Genomic DNA, 17,121 nt, shown 5'->3' on the forward strand with positions numbered 1-17,121 from the left:
CAATTCTTTACTGAAATGTATTAGAAATAATTGAAATTTTTTTGATAATGTGAATGATGCAAAGAGGAAAAGGGAAGGAAGTTTGAAAAGAAAAGAAAATACATGTACCTGTAAATGCTTTATCATTAAAATGATCTAAGTTAAGTTTTGAAAGTAAGAGGTTTCTTTTAAATCATGCATTTAATTTCTGTTGTGTTTGATCAGATATCAAAGGAAGCTTAAAGCAGCCACTGCTATGGTTTATGGTGAGTACCTGAGTGTATAGCTTTTCAATAAAAGAAATAGAATTGTAGGAGAACTTCATTTTAACATTTTTTGTGAAAACGAAATATAAAATTAAACAACATTTTTAAATTGTTTCACAGGGCAGGAAAATGACATGCAGAAGAACCAGCTTCCCGGAACTAATCTACACGCCTATGAAAAGTGAGTACCGTTTACCAATCCAATGTCTTTGGTCAGATTGAAACACAATTATCTTCCAGCCATAGAAGGTGTTCTATAGAAGGTGTTCTTAGACAATTCAATGTTCAAAGAACATATACCTGTAACAAGATTTCTATAATTTACGGGCTAATATGTATTTTTTCATTCTATAGCCAAAAATTCATTATGATATTTAGGGTGTGGTCTTTGTTTTGTAGCAATGCTGTTTATGAGACCCAAACGAGATTTTAGGTTTGGTGATGTGAACCTTACGTTACTGTTGTGTGCATGTTTACTGTAGATTCCTTATTAAATGCGAGGAATTATTATCTGTGTAAAATTGCATGAAGCACCCCCCGCGGATTGTAAAATCTCATTAAATTATGAGAGTATAGAACTATGAAATATTAGGATGAAAGTTATGCATTTGCAATTTTATATTCTTGCAATTTGATACAAAACAGTGGAATCACAGAATTAAGTACAGTGTACTTTCATAAAATAAGGAATCTACAGTATTTAATTGTTCTCATGCACTCTGGATATCAAGATACTTGTACATCCTCACGCATTGTGTCACCAAATGTACTGTGTGAAATAGTCCCAGGTATCAGTCACATCATTGTAGTTCACAGACTGTGCATGAGTATTCAAATAAGTTTCTAAGATATCTTAAAGCAAGAAGAATTTCCCAAGCATATCAGATTCATGGTGTTAAAATTGTAGTTCACAGACTGTGCATGAGTATTCAAATAAGTTCCCAAGCATATCAGAATCATGGTGTTAAAATGTCTCTGCTTTTACTCCTTATCAAGAATCTACTACAGTAAAACACGTTTATAAATAGCAAACATGCTTATTATGAATTGATGCTTACAGCGAAGTGATTTTCATTCTGTGACATTGTTATATGTTGTAAACCTGATGGATATAATGAATTACGCTTATAACGAAGATAAATTGCCTCTCCCTGACACTTCGTTATAAGCTTGTTTTAATGTACTCATTGTGTTTAAGTTTATATTGATTGAGTTTTGTTCATTTTTCATTTTCTGTTTTATACTTTATATCTTCATACTAGTAATTCATTTTCTGTTTAATTTCAGTGCCAACCCCATTTTCTTGGAAAAAGTATTATCACAAGAATCACAAGACTATGAGTAAGTAAAGCTTATAAAAATACCTTAGATGTAAAATAAATTCATTTGAAAATATGGAAAATAACAGGATCTTTACTTATAATATATATATGGTTTATAATTACTTAAAATATCTGATGTATGAAAGACTTAGTTTTAAATCATCACACTTTAATTATTTATTAAATTATTATCATGAATTCATTTCAAATAATATCTGATTTGTGTCACAAATTAATCACAGCAGATATATATATACAGTCAAACTTCATTATCTCAAACTAGATGGGACTGTTTGAAAACTTTGAGATATCCAAGTATTCGAGATATAAAGGGTAAAATACTTAAAAAATAAGTGGCTGAAACTTAAAAATCTTTTAGACATATCTATTGTATTCGAGATATCGGTGTTCAAGATATCGAAGTTCAACTGTACATGTATAAAAGTGACTTGAACCTCAATCTCCACTCCTTATATTATACATGTATAATGAAAAATATTCCATGAAGAGAGAAGACAAATCTGACTTATTCATTGATAATGCAGTTGATCGTGAAAGTCTTTTTAGCTCACCTGAGCCAAAGGCTCAAGTGAGCTTTTCTGATCACAATTTGTCCGTTGTCTGTCGTTGTCGTCGTTGTCGTTGTCGTTGTTAACTTTTCACATTTTCATCTTCTTCTCAAGAACCACTGGGCAGATTTCAACCAAATTTGGCACAAAGCACCACTAGGTGAAGGGGATTCAAGTTTATTCAAATGAAGGGCCACGCCCTCTTTAAAGGGGAGATAATTGAGAATTATTGAAAATTTGTTGGTATTTTTCAAAAATCTTCTTCTCAAAAACTATTTGGCCTGAAAAGCTAAAACTTGTGTGGAGGCATCCTCAGGTAGTGTAGATTCAAGTTTGTTCAAATCATGGTCCCCGGGGGTAGGGAGGGGCCACAATTGGGGGATCAAGTTTTACATAGGAATATATAGAGAAAATCTTTAAAAATCTTCTTCTCAATAAGTATTGGGCCAGAAAAGATCAAATTAAAATGGGAGCATCCACAGGTAGTGTAGATTCAAATTTGTTAAAATCATGGTCCCCGGGGGTAGGATGGGGCCACAATTGGGGGATCAAGTTTTACATAGGATTATATAGAGAAAATTTTTAAAAATCTTGTCCTCAAAAACTATTAGGCCAGGAAAGCTCAAATTTGAGTGGAAGCATCCTCAGATAGTGTAGATTCAAGTTCGTTCAAATCATGGTCCCCAGGGGTAGGGTGGGGCCAACATGGGGGGATCAAGTTTTACATAGGAATATATAGAGAAAATCTTAAAAAATCTTCTTTTCAAAAACTATTAAACCAGAAAAGCTCAAATTATAATAGAATCATCTTCAGGTAGTGTAGATTCAAGCTTGTACAAATCATGGTCCCCTGGGATAGGGTGGGGCCAAAATGGGGGGATCAAGTTTTACATAGGAATATATAGAGAAAATCTATAAAAATCTTCTTTTCAAAAACAATTTGGCCAGAAAAGATCAAATTAAAATGGAAGCATCCTCAGGTAGTGTAGATTCAAGTTTGTTTAAATCATTGTCCCTGGGGGTAGGGCGGGGCCACAATGGGGGATACATTTTTATACATAGAGAAAATCTCTAAAAAAATCTTCTTCTCAAAACTATTAGGCCAGGAAAGCCCAAATCTGAGTTTGATGAAACCATGATACCCTAGAAAAAAGTGGGGCCACAAAATGGGGGGGGGGGGGGTATATAGGAATAGAGAAAAATCTTCTTACAGGTACAACAACAAAAGGGGCTTGATATTTACCAAAAGAAAGAGGTGGATAAAAATTGGCAGATTTTCAATTTTTTTAGCAAGATCTACTGTACTTAGTTGTCAAGATATTTTGATACTGTAATGCTAATTTGATCAGAATTAAGGCAATTGTTGCTCAGGTGAGCGATGTGGCCCCTGGGCCTCTTGTTTTTTAATCATATGACATTTCTAAGTATAGAATACATCTCGACCTCTAAGATTACTGGATATTTAATAAGAATCAACAATGCTCATATTGCTTTTGGGAATCTCAGTTATTGCAACTCCAAGAAGCAGTTTCAGTACTTTGATTGGCATTCAGATCAACACAGTATGCACTGTACAAAGTGTTCAGTAATCTTTATCTATTTTAGTGACACTGACTCGGTGGACAACAATGTGGTGGATTCCCCCGTCCCTCAGACAGTGGACACCCAGGAAGTGTCCATGACCTTCACCGCGGACAGCAGTAAAGACTATACCCACAATTCCTCACTTAAAACAATCAGTTCAGTCATTGGTTCTCAAGAGAACAGCTTCGGCCACAGAAATCCTCTTTTCTCAAATCTTAATGGTGATACTCCAAGATCTCATCTTATAAATGGCCTTCAGGCTTCAGAAATTTAAAAGAAGAAAGGAAGAAGATGGAGTAGTTCATGTACTATTTGATTGTGATATTAAAACTTGTTCAAAGCATGTTGTGATATGACAAGGTATTACTTGTCACATTTCTTTCATGTAAATGTATTGTCTGAGTGAACAAACCTAATGCAGGCTTTTTTCTCTTTTTTTTTGTACTTATATGCACATTCTTTAACATATTTGGTACACTTACAAAGTGTGCAGAAATTGCTTTAACAGAACTTACCTCATTTTATTGTATGCATTTAAAGTGATGTATTCCAAGATCAGTCTTGTTAATCAAACAGATATATGCTTTATATTTCCTGATTCCATGATCATTTATATGTTCCTTTAATAAGAAATGAAATTCACTGTTCCATCGAGGTTGATATACCTGTTTTGTGACATGTTATAGGCTTGTTTTGACACAAAACTACTTCAAGGGCTTTAGACTTACAAATAATATCTTTAAGTAATATAATGAAAAGTTGAACAAATTCAAAAAGAGGCTAGATTTCAAAGGATAAAATCTCAATTATTTTTATTTCTTTTATACTAGTAAGTATACATTTTTTAGCTCAGCTGAGAGCTGAGAGTTCCAGTAAGCCATTCTGGTCAAAGTTTGTCTGGAATATGTTGTCATTGTGTTGTCCATGCCTCAAACTCTTCATCTTCTCTTCAACCATTTAACCAATTTCAACCAAAAAGCACAAATTACACACAGGTGAATGGCTCTCATTTTTTCTCTTGAAATAATAATACACTGAAAATAAGTTGTCTTGAAATAAGAACAAGTGCACGTCTGATATACCCAGACCAATAATGGGGCCATATGTTGAGTGCAGTTTTTCAGTAGAATATATAGGGTAAAATCTGGAAAAATTGTAAGCATTTGAGTTAACTTACAACCTAAAATATTATGAAATCATGGCACCTTAGACTTTTACTAAGAAAATAGTAAGAGAAAAAATGACTAAAAACAGTCAATCAGGTGAGCCATGTGGCCTCTTATTTTATTATAGGACATGTTTTTACTAGGTTCTAATATTTTACAGACTTCTTGTAGAAAATAATCTGTTGTTGCTACAGATATACCAGATAGTTATTATATTCAGACAGAATGCAACGATTTAGAGTATTAAATGTTAAACAATGAAATGCAGTATTCATGTATCAAAATCCAGTAGACAATCTTGAAAACAAGAGCTCATAACTCACCAGACAAAACACAATGTATTTTTATGTGCTAGCATTAGAGATACCATATTTTGATATTAAGATTTTTGTGTCATATGTATGTTCAGTGTGCTTACGGACCAAACAGAGGTTGTGATTGCAAGGTTATTGTAGTGTTTTCATAGAGTTGTGAGAGTTATAGAAAGCTAGCTGGTATAGTTTTATACATTCTCTAGAGAACAGTATTTGTTGTTTGTTGTCAATGTTTGAAATACTGTACAAATGTTTGTTAAGTCCATTAACTCTTGCCAAACTAGCAAGTCCCAGCTTACAAAGTGCAATTAGTGGTGTTTTGGTTTGTGTTTTTGTTCCTATCAATCCTGATTCACGGTTTTAAAGAATGTGTGATCATTCATAACAATGTAAAGCTTGCCATGTTTAATGATCAAATCCAAGGCTTGACTGTTATGCTATGTCTACAATAAATGGGGCCTCAAAACAAGCAAATGCTACTCGACTTTGTTCAGAAACCATTAAAACTTTGTCTTTAGTCTTGTGGGTTTTTTTTGTATTGTCTGGTCACTTAAAGAGTTGCAATGGTTTGAAACTGGGTTTTTTTGTTTTGTTTCGTATTAGATGTACAAATTGTGTATGAAATCAAAATGTTTGTCTAAATTACATGTTATTTATTAAAATGCTAATTTTTAAAACTTGATATTGTTTTTATGTATACCAGTAGGTAAAACTAGATTGAATCGGTTCTTATTCTTTGATGAACATACCAGGTACATTTTAAGATGGAGTGACGATTCTGTTTTCAAAAATTAACTTTCTCTTAAGTGATTTAAAAGTCACTGTGTCAATTTAACTTCATAAAGATTAATGTAATTAGTTCAAGGTCAATCTCAAAAGAAACCATCAAATATGATGTGCTCAAGTTAAAGAGACTAACATACATAATTTTTTTTAAACTAGTGGGTATTGTTTTTTTTTACAAAAAAACACATGTCTCCCCTTCTCCCCAAGGATTGTAATATGGGGCAAATTTAACAACTGAAAAAGAATGATGTCAGCTATATGTTACCCAGACCCAGATAAAATTTTATTATTTTTTTCTTAATTTGACCTTGGGTAAAACATGGTCAAGGTCATATATAAATCAATAGTACACCTAAGTGTATTATTATTGCTCTTTGTTTAAAGTTTGAAGTCCTTCTGTCAAAGTATATTCAGGAGTTGAACAATAAAGTTTTTTCTAATTTGACCATATAATAAAATTTTTAGGTCAAGGTCAAAAATTTTGGTAAGGTTCAACTAGGTTATATACCATCTATCCATGATACAAGTTAAAAGTCTGTATGTTAAAGGAGTCTTGTGTTATGGTCCAGATAATATTTTTTATGAAAACTTTGACCTTGAATAACAAAATAGGTCAAGGTTAAAACTTTTGGTGGCGTGCACTCCTTCTCAATACCATCTACCTATGTTCCAAGTTTGAAGTCTTAATGTCAAAGGGTATTTAAGTTACAGCCTGGACAAATTTGGATAAAGAAGAATAAGAAGAATAAGAAAGTCGACAAATACAATATGTCTCCCCTTTGAAAGGGGAGACATAATTCCAACCCACCCACATTTTTTATTCTTTAGTCACCAAAACAAAAACAAGAAAAGATAAATTAAGCTTGAAATATTTATTTCTTGCATAAAATATTAACAACTTTGATTTGCATAATGGATCCCATTAAATAACTTTTTGACACATTGAGTAATATGAAGTACAAAAAATAAAAGCTTATTATGATCGTACATCACCATAAAAATAACAGCAATGTTAACAATGATATATAGTGACATGGAGATCAGGTGCCCCAAACTGTAATACAAGAGACATAATATCCTAATCAACAGCATCTGTTGATGAATAACAGTAAAAAATTTACTCCAACCAGAATTATTTAAAAAGTTTAAAAAAAATCACTGAAAAAAAACTTGCAATGTTTTTTTCCAGTAAAATATATTAACAAAAATATGGTGGTGTGAAACGGACATAATGACTTATGGCATCTTTAATCACAGGCTTGATGAGGGGTTGAGGGCTTGATAGTTGGTCCTCCTATAAACAGTTGTAGGTAGATATTCACTTGTCCTCCATTGGACTGGATTCTTTTGATCCGTAATAGTCTGTAATTAATTTGGCACCATTGATTCCTCTTACGGTAATTTTGCTGGGTCTGACGAGCAGTCCGTGGTCCTGACGACACGTGAAATATCGCTTGTCGTGTACACTACCGTCGTTCTTTCCTTTGGCAGTTCTTAGTTCCACACCCACCCAAACTCCTTCACCGAACTCCGCTGGACCGATATATCTAACAGTACCTGCCAGGTAACAAAGGAAAAAAAAACTCAGATTTATATTATAAACAAGAATTTTACCAAATACATTATACAGGTACAACTGATTTCACTTTTAAGTGGTAAGAAATATTAACAAAATGAAGCAAAATCTATAAAATACAATATGTACATAAACTGGAAAGGAAATTTATTTGGGGGGGGGGCTAGTTTAATATATGTACTATAAAGAAGTGTAAGAAGCAAATATAAATGTTAAATAGTATTTTCAGTACACAAGCTTAATCGAACCTAGCTCATTATTACAAAATATGTTCATTCCAACTTCTAAATTAAAATCTTTGGTTATCATGTTTTTTGCACACTAAGCTTGATCATACCTAGCTCATTATTACAGAAGACGCTCATTCCCACTTCTAGCTTGAAGTCGTTGATGGATCCAGGAGTTCTCGAGATACTCTGTGAGGAGACAGGTCTTGTTGGTGTTTGTATCATACTCTTAGGCCTTTGGAAGGAAAAGAAAGACAATTATACATGTACAATCACCCTCTGATAAGAGACAACTCATTGCCATTGGGTCCGGCTAAAAGTTATTCCTTTTTTAAAATGTCAATAGCTAATTCCATCAAATTTTGTCCCACAAGACATGCAGAAGTTTTATGCAGTTCAACAAATATTCCGATTTCTTCAGAATATCAATAACACCAATAAAAGTAAATGAACAAATATCTTTTCACTAATTTACCAGGGTTGATGCACCTTAAATTTATAATACACACTAAATATGGTATGTACTGAGTGATCCCAATCATGACATTGGTTCAGTGATTTAATTCACAGGTATGCAACAGAGAAAGATAAACTATGATAAACACTGCAATGTTTCCCAGCAGTGTTACTTATTCTCACCTTTTAATTGGAGTTCTTGCTCTTCCTGGTGTCGAGTTAACTCCAGCTGTTAAAAACAAATCCAGGAAAATCATGTAAAATATCATACTATCTTTCCAAATGTTAGTAAAATCCTGAATTAAGAAAACCTTTTGTAATACACGTATAATGTATTTGTATAAAAGCTTACAATGATGTTTGTCGACCCTTTCTGAGACAGCCCCCCAACTGATGGGGTCATCTAGGGACTCGCTGGAGCTGAATCGTCTGTCTCCCAGTCTGTAGACAGATAATTATCATACGTATTGTATCTTTCGTCACAATTAACATGAAATACATTTTTACCCTGCAGTTTACTTAAATACATGAACTTACTCTTTATACCTCACTTTTCAGCAAATTTTTTTTTTTGATTTTTCTAAGATACATTCATATTACAGTTTAAGATACAAGTGAAATGTAATACAGCACTAAATTATTTCTCTAGTTTGCTAAAATACAGAAAGCAATACAGAAACAATACATGTACCTACTTTTGTATTCTTGATAAGGGAGCAAACACTCCATGTTTAGCTTTACAGGTGAAGTATCTATGTCCGTTAACAGATCCATCATTTTTGCCAGCAGGTCTGTCTAACTCGATACCATACCAAGTACCTGGAAAGAGACTCAAGTTTACACACACAAAAAATCTCAGGATACATCTGATATCAATTTCATACTTTTCAAGAAAAAGAAGACATTGAATATGATATCTCCAAATGGAGATATTAATAAGTGAATTAATTTTCAATTAAAACAATTAGTCATTTTATGATTTGATATCTCCAAACGTATGAATAAAAATAAAAGCGAAAACATTGTATTCCAAGCATTGATTGATAATAATGGGTTAAAGTGATGATAAAAGCAAACTGACACAATTGTTGCCTTAGGTGACAATCATGAATACAGAAACTTCTGCAGTGTGACACAATACAGTTTTCTACCACAAATAATATCAGGCTTAAAGGCTAATACAAAAACAATCAGTATGTGCCAACACAACTCTACATAAATATATGCGATGATGATGGCTTAATACCAGGTGCAAACTGTGTGTTTCCCGCAAATCTGATAGTGCCCTTCCGCTGCCCTGCTACAATCACTCGCTCCCCCACCTCCATCTCGGCCAGGTTAGATATGGAGCCGGTTTTTGTCTTCAGCCCTAGTCAGAAACACAAAAATTTATTAAAGGAAATGATTCACAGTGCTTCATACATGTACAAGGTTTCGTAGCAATTTGTTGATGTGATTTTGTTTCCTGATAAACAAATAAGGGATTTTATAGCAAATCTTTTTAGATAAAGGAAATTAATAATTTTTCCACATTTTCAATTTTATTTCACAACAAAATACCTGTCCTTTTATCAAAAGTTTTACAACAAATAAAGGTACCGGTACATACTCAAAGCCTTCATAGATTGAAGATTCTAAAGATAATAGTTCTTTACATTCAAGTTTTGAAATGGTTTGATTTTAGGTTCTCTAGCATTGATTATCACTCCTGATATTTTTCATCGCTACAATACACCGATATTACCTGTATCTGTAAACCAATATTACCTGTATCCACTCTGGCCTTGATATTTGACACATCCACGGACCCTGCCCTCTGAACCGGAGACTTGTGGGGAGAGACAGCAGGAGACCGTGGACGAGGGGCTGACCCAGGTTTGGCGATTTTGCTGATAGGGGCAAAAATACCTTAAAAAAATCCAACAAACATTGTCAGTTTATGCATCTCCTGAGGCAATTCTCATATATTTTAGTTGTTTTCTTGCTTTTTTGAAAAAATCAAAATCAAAGAATTTTCAATCATCACTCGTGCTTTAAGATTCACTTAAAACAATGTGATTTGTTTTACCATGATTTTTAGGACACTGGAAGTAAGAGATGCCCCCGATGCTTCCATCATTTTTCCCTCCGGCTTCATCCAGTTCTATCCCCGCCCAGATTCCTGCTGCAAATTCCGCTGGTCCACAATACCTCAGTGTTCCAATCTGTAAAACACATGCTTATAAATGTTTGATACTGAAGTTGAGAACATGTTTTTACAGTTTATACAGGTAAAACCTCTGTGTCTACAGTGAGCTATTCTCTTAAAAGTTAATTTTTCAACAGGTCAACCCTCCAAGTTTATTGTGAGTTATCACGGTTATGTTATTAAAAGTTAAATGGTAAATTTTTAAATAAAAGACACATACATGAAACAACAGGAAAGCTAAGAGCACTAAAACAGCTCTATCATATTCCGTGTATAGCATTTACAATAATTCTGTTTCTACACATGTATTGCTAAAAACCAGCTTCTGTATACTTGTGATACATGTACTAACTTTGAGTCCTCCGACCATGACCTTATCCCCTAAGGTCAGCCCCAGAGACTGTAGAGTGACCTTGCTCTGTACAAGGTCGTAATTTGGCGGTGGTTGTTTAGGGGCGGGCTGACAGGCTTCCTGTAAAGTCTTCCGTAACTTGACTACTATTTTTGCCATTTCTGGGTCAGAATCCAAATTTGAAGGGTCAGGAATGCACTCTTTGAAATAAACAAAAAATAGTTTGAAATAATTTTACAACTATTGTTATAACATGACAAAGGTGAGGAAGAAAATCCTTAAGAAAATAAAATGTATCATACAAGTGCATAGAAATATTTCTTGAAATTGGAAATCACAGATATCTCATGAAGCCAGTTTTTATACTAATCAAGACCTTTCTTATGATTTGAGTTACTCCCAAGAATGGGGTGTAGCTTCATTTAAGGTTAATACATTGTACATGTGTTCCAAAAATTCCACTAGTGGTTAGAACTAAATAGATGTAAGATATGACTGTGAGTGTCAAAATATTTCATGAGAAACATTAAGAGGGATTTGAACTAGTGACATTCGATGTTGATGACCACTGCGCCACACCCTTCATAGGCAACATTTAAAGGGATTTGAACCAGTGACACTAAATGTTGATGACCACTGAGCCACATACTCTATTTCATGTCTATCATTATTGTATTTTACCTAAGGCTGTTCTGCCTTGGTCATCTTTGAGGAGAGCATCAGCACCATTTTGTAGCAGTACCCTCACTGCTTCATATGCCAGATTGGACGCTGCTATGTGTAACGATGAACCGTTGTCAAACTCAGAACAAACACTGTCAATATCTGAAAGTAAACAAAACATAAATTATGCAAACAAATAAATCTGACAGGAGAACAAGGAAATTTGCATGGGCAATTTTGTTTATATATGGATCAAGCATTTGTTTACTTTTGTATGAAAATCAGATTGAACATTCCAATTTCAGTAAAATGTTTTAACTTTAATCGCTGACTATTAGTATTTCTTCGGCTGGTTTATATTCGTTCAGGAAGTTTGTCTCACCAAATGAATTGTTATATGAATAAAGGGTATATTACAGAATAACAAGTATAAAGGTCCAGAAGCAGCATCTGGTGTAAAACCTTTAGTGGTAATCATATTTTAGCACCTTTCACAGCTTTATAGTCTGCTGATTCAAGTACACCAAAACAAGTGATTTAAACAAACACATACAGAGGCTTGGCAGCTAAATTTATCAGCCAGTTGCACTTATTTATGACAATACAAATAAGGTGAAGAGGAATATTGCTCGAAAGTCTGATGGTATTAATTTGCGATTATAACACAATTTCCCAGTGATAAACTGGGTCATCAGGATGAACTTTCAAGACATTGTCAGATATTCAAAGGTGATCATGTCTCTAGTAAAAGATGTGATCATCAGTGGGTATCCCACAAATTGTGCATTGCTTTCAACACCAAGCCTATGTAACTAAGTAATCTAAAGGAGGCTGGATGGACCACAAATTACCTATCAGATCTAACTTAAATTAATTATGTTTTTTTTTGGCCATTACATGTTATTTATTGAAGAAAAGTTTGTTACATTTTAGCTCTAAAATCTCAATTTTTTCAAATACATGTATTTACGATGATATACCGGTATATAAAGCTCTTTTTCTCAAGGAGATTGATATGGTCTAAAAATGGCCATGACCAGCTAGACTTCTTAAGGAAATACAAGACACATGTAGGGACTGCTTTATAGTAAAAAACATTTGACAACCAGGTTCTCATCAAGCTTGCAAAATTGTTTATACAGAAATAAACACTGGTTTACAGTGTTTTTTGCTCTAAAGTTGAGATTTGTGGCTTGCAAAGTTTAGGCCTCTTTGTGCTTCAGCAGAACTGAGCCAGTGAGTTGCTGTTTGTAGACCCTAGCTTATATGTGCTTCATAAGAACTGTGTCAGAAAGCTAAGGCTTTTGTGTAGTATGAACTAGACCTTACCCAAGGCTTTTGTGTGCTTCAGAAGGACTTTGATCACAGGTACAACATCAAAATAAGCTGCATAGTGAAGTGCTGTCATATTGGTCCAGCGGCACCGGATGTTTGGGTCGGCCCCCTGGGCCAGGAGCATGGTCACCATCCGACAGGCCAGGTCAGCATCGCCTATCCCAGCAGCCCCTGATTTACTTGCATAGTGTAATAAGGTCATGTCGGTGAGGCCATCTCTATCGTTAATGTGAGCACCACGTTTTAAAATCTGGAGAAAGAAAGGTTAAACTTTTAAATGTTTTGATGAACATCCCATTTGACTTATACAGGTATTGTTGAATTCAGTCTTTGATAAACTTAAATTCATACAAAGTGGCACATGTATTTCTGCTATTATCCAGAAAAAAAATTGATGGACAACTTTAAGTGATTTAAACAAAATCCTTTGGGACATGTTAAATGAAATTTGACAGAATGACAGTGTCTTCAGAGTAAAATTATAGTTGTCTTCTTACCTCATCTATAAGTAAATCTAGATTCTGCTGAGTTTGTGGCGTCCATTGCCGAAGGACTGAGAAAATCTCTGGCACTGTGGTGTTAGGGTTTTCAAGAATCGACCTACATCCTGGACACTCTGGGTCAAAGAAAGAAAGTTCAAGTTTCTGACAGCTTTCACAGGCGGGGGGATCTACACAGGGGTGGATCATTGGTTTCTCTCGCTCTGGGTTGTAGCTGCGAGATGGGATAGGGGAGGTGTTCTTCTCCTCTTCTAGTGTCATTCTGAAAATGGAAAGAGAAATCTATCTGTTTAACACTACTTACTGTTATATTGAATGGTCATATTGAGTAGTAAAATATCACTAGAGCTACATGTATTTGATAAGGAGCATGTGTGCCCCTCACAAGGCTTCTTTTAGATGAATGTCATGGTGATGAATGATGAATGTCATGGTGATGATTTAACCTTGACCTTGACCAGGGTCATGACACAGTCTCAAGAAAGGAGTATCCTATATACAATGTAATAGTCTCTGATGTTTTTTAATGAAAGTTACAGGCTTGCTACACATAAAGGACAGATAGGTGATGGATAGACAAAGATTGAAATAATATACCATATACCCTTTAACTTCCTTTGCTAGGGTATAATAATCTTACCTAGAACTAGATGAACATGCAACCTTGGATTTGAATAGTAAATTTTTTGTTTTGGCCTTTACAATTGACAACAATAAAGTTTCCATCTTCTACTGCCTTATAGTTTAAATGTTAGAAGGTTTTAACAGAAGCTTAAGTATGTAGTCCTATTATTCTGTTTTAAATCTGAATTTTTATGCAATTTTTGAGGAATTTATGAAAATAGCTGGATGTTTTAAAATTACATCAGAGTAAACTGCAGTCAGGTTAAATGTACTCATGTGTATAACATACTGATACATATAATTATACCACCATCCCTGATACTTGACTCTATAAGGAAACATCTACAATTCCTGATTGGTAGGCAAAAATTCACACAATCTAAGCTGACACTTGTAAGGTTACCATACCACAATCTTAGCTCTGACTTGTACCTCCACTGTACCACAATGTGAGCTGTTCATTGTACCAGTACTGTAAAGTAATCTTAGCTGTGTCTTAAACCAAGATTTTTGGGGATCGATTTTTAAATCAGCTCCTCCATGCAATCGCTCGCACTGGAATAGGAGTGGACCAAAAAATGTTACCTGACAAGTTTTACATTATCAACCAGTTTAATTAAGGTCTTCCGTTTCCAACGGAAGACCTTATTGTTTTCGTACTGTTTATTATTATTTTTTTTTTCCAAATTTTGTGCACGCGATTTCTCAAAAACTACTCAACCGATCTGAACAATTTTTTCACAGATGATGGGAAATTATCTGAATTTTATATGTTTTTTAATTTTTTGTCGTCATCACTTCCGGTCCGGATTTACGGTCGATTTTGTAATTTTTTACGACCAATTTTGTGCAGATTGATCTCAGAAACTATAAGAGATATGACTTTGAAATTTTCAGGATAGGTAGAGCATGGTTTGAAGTTGTGCACTATTTAGTTGTTTTGCACCAGTGGCGCTATACCTTGGAGCTCGCTTAGGCACAAAAATGGGGTACAGATTTCGAATCAAAATTTCCATATGTTTTGATCAGTATCTTTTTATCAGTTGATATTTTGACAAGACATATAGAACAAAAGTAGTAGAGAATCAAAAGTTCTATCCAATAAAATCAAGAAAAAGGGGCTGGCCGCTTTAATTAGGGACCAAGAGACTCGTAAATTCTATTACGAATAACTTGAAAACGATAAATATTTTGTTATGCATTATAAAAATCAAAGTTGTTGATCTCTACATTATCGGTTTGAAAGAGTCATCGTCAGGCCCATGTCTGACGTAATTAGGGTTTTTATTCTTTATCTTCATTTTTTTTTTTTTGGGGGGGGGGGGGGGTAATTTTGAAATGGTATCGCTATCTCATGGTATCATTTTATCTAAAAAAAAAAAAAAAAAAGGAAGACCTACTCGTTACTCGTAACAAGGTCGTATCTAGTTATCATTTATTTTCCCAATTTTTTTTTCAAAATCTGTTTCACCTTCAGTGATGAATGAGTTTTTCTAAGAATTATATTATACACCAATCAGAACAGTAAATTTTCCTAGTTTTTCCTTTTTCTAAATGACAGATAACTCAATAACAAATAAGTTGACACATTATGCAGCTTAAATTAATTTTCCTTCAGGGAATCATATTTGTATATTATTCATACACTGAGACATATCTGTCTCAATCGACATACATTTTGCGGATTGTGAGACAAGAATAGTCATTGTCGCTCCTTCTAGGAAATCGGATACTCAGCAGCAGAACCCCCAAAAGATTACAAAATCAATCCGTTTCTACCAAGATTGGAACAAAAGTCATTCAGCTTAGCAAAGAAACTCGAAAATATATGACGTCTGTTGACAGTCATGCCAATTACCCCCCATTGTAAATACCGAAGTTTATTCTAAGATCTTTGTCCCTTTGCTTTCACCAGATTCAGTTACCATTTTGTCTATAAATAAATAATCTGAACCTTTGTGAATTTAGTGATAGCATCCACGAGACTCAGACAAAATCACAAAAAAACTATTGTTCCGTAGATGATTGAAAACCTGTTAGTAGCGAACTATTAAAAAAATCATAACAAAGCATGGTCTGAGGGGATGTCTACTGCAGCAGATAACATTTGCAACAATATAAAAAAGGAAACAAAAAAAATATCAGACTTGAGTTTTCCTGGTCATGCCCTTTAGAGAAGTCTCAATGGAACAATAAAGCCCCATTAGTATTAATTAAATAATCTATAAAAAGAGAGGGGTAAAAATGTCAGATCACATACACAACCACCATTTCCAGATCTTGATGCGGAACCGGCAACAAATTCTGACAGATTTCTTACCTCGAATAAAGTATGCCATTATTTCATCCCAACTACTCTACGATTAATCCAGAGTGCAACATGTGTCATATGGATTTTTTTTTTAACCTTTAAATTTAGCCATCCAAATTGATAACAATACCTACAATATATAACTGAAATATGTGTCTATACCTGCATCTCTCGCACAGTAAAGGTCCAGAGAAGCTAGGTCTAGATCTCATATTGAGAGGGCAAAACTTAACTCAGTAGCTCCTTCATTTGTTTACACAGTAATCAAGATAAAAAGAATAACTGTGGTTCTTTTTTTAAAGATTGTGTTTTATTAACTCCTGAACTGGTATTTAAAAACAGTTCTTTTTTGACCGCGAGTGAAAAAAAAATTAATCTTTGTGTTCAAAAAACTGCCCACTGAGGGCATAATTTTGAATGGAGGGGGAAAATACCCTAGTAATGATCTAATTAAAAATTCTTTAGACTGTAGTAACTTAAAGGAATTAGGAGATTTGGTCCCAAGACTCTACTGGAACAGTTCCAAAGCCGGTCTGATAAAATAACTGTGGGTAGAACTTGAAGAGTCAAACAATAGGAGGCATGATTTAATAAATACTACGGTGGAATTAAATGTTCTGGTGGAACCCCCATTGTGACAGCTATAGACCTGTGTGTATCCCCCTCTGACCTTTGCAGTAAATGTAAATAATCTAGTTATCTCAGCCTAATGATCAACACAATTTTGACAGGACAGCCATCTTAATACAATTTCTTGATAAAGTACATGTAGTACCGTTAATCTGATGTACTACTGTGACCTTTGACACTTCTATCGCCTACTACAAACATAAACTCGACTTAATATTGCTTACATTACAAGTTCAGTAGTCCAATTTTTTTTTCAATTTTGCAGTTCTTCTA

The 17,121-nt window shown here is 34.2% G+C and overlaps 2 protein-coding genes across 14 annotated transcripts in view; one reads left to right on the forward strand and one right to left on the reverse strand.

Annotated features, from left to right (window-relative positions):
- The window catches only part of LOC128164850 (cadherin-23-like), a 31,635-nt gene extending 25,753 nt beyond the window's left edge, over nt 1-5,882 (forward strand). For 5 of the 6 annotated variants that reach the window (XM_052828878.1, XM_052828876.1, XM_052828877.1 and 2 more), the window contains 4 exons: nt 205-245; nt 366-426; nt 1,533-1,586; nt 3,742-5,882. In XM_052828878.1, coding sequence (XP_052684838.1) covers nt 205-245; nt 366-426; nt 1,533-1,586; nt 3,742-3,994 — 409 coding nt within the window. In that variant the 3' untranslated portion in view covers nt 3,995-5,882. Of the gene's footprint in view, nt 1-204; nt 246-365; nt 427-644; nt 679-1,532; nt 1,587-3,741 lie in introns of all 6 variants that reach the window. The other variant, XR_008240998.1, reaches the window with a different exon arrangement.
- Nucleotides 5,883-6,843: 961 nt separating this feature from the next.
- The window catches only part of LOC128164854 (CAP-Gly domain-containing linker protein 3-like), a 134,987-nt gene continuing 124,709 nt past the window's right edge, over nt 6,844-17,121 (reverse strand). For 6 of the 8 annotated variants that reach the window (XM_052828889.1, XM_052828890.1, XM_052828884.1 and 3 more), the window contains 12 exons: nt 13,281-13,545; nt 12,778-13,033; nt 11,467-11,610; nt 10,786-10,985; nt 10,314-10,449; nt 10,013-10,153; nt 9,492-9,614; nt 8,941-9,064; nt 8,598-8,686; nt 8,429-8,474; nt 7,900-8,024; nt 6,844-7,543 (listed from right to left, as the gene is read on the reverse strand). In XM_052828889.1, the coding sequence (XP_052684849.1) occupies nt 7,305-7,543; nt 7,900-8,024; nt 8,429-8,474; nt 8,598-8,686; nt 8,941-9,064; nt 9,492-9,614; nt 10,013-10,153; nt 10,314-10,449; nt 10,786-10,985; nt 11,467-11,610; nt 12,778-13,033; nt 13,281-13,544 (1,887 nt within the window). In that variant the 5' untranslated portion in view covers nt 13,545 and the 3' untranslated portion in view covers nt 6,844-7,304. Of the gene's footprint in view, nt 7,544-7,899; nt 8,025-8,428; nt 8,475-8,597; nt 8,687-8,940; nt 9,065-9,491; nt 9,615-10,012; nt 10,154-10,313; nt 10,450-10,785; nt 10,986-11,466; nt 11,611-12,777; nt 13,034-13,280; nt 13,546-16,227; nt 16,339-16,380; nt 16,515-17,121 lie in introns of those variants that run through there. The other 2 variants (XM_052828883.1, XM_052828888.1) reach the window with 2 other exon arrangements.

Source organism: Crassostrea angulata, chromosome 10 (assembly GCF_025612915.1).
Source record: "Crassostrea angulata isolate pt1a10 chromosome 10, ASM2561291v2, whole genome shotgun sequence".
In the NCBI taxonomy this organism is placed as follows: domain Eukaryota; kingdom Metazoa; phylum Mollusca; class Bivalvia; order Ostreida; family Ostreidae; genus Magallana; species Magallana angulata.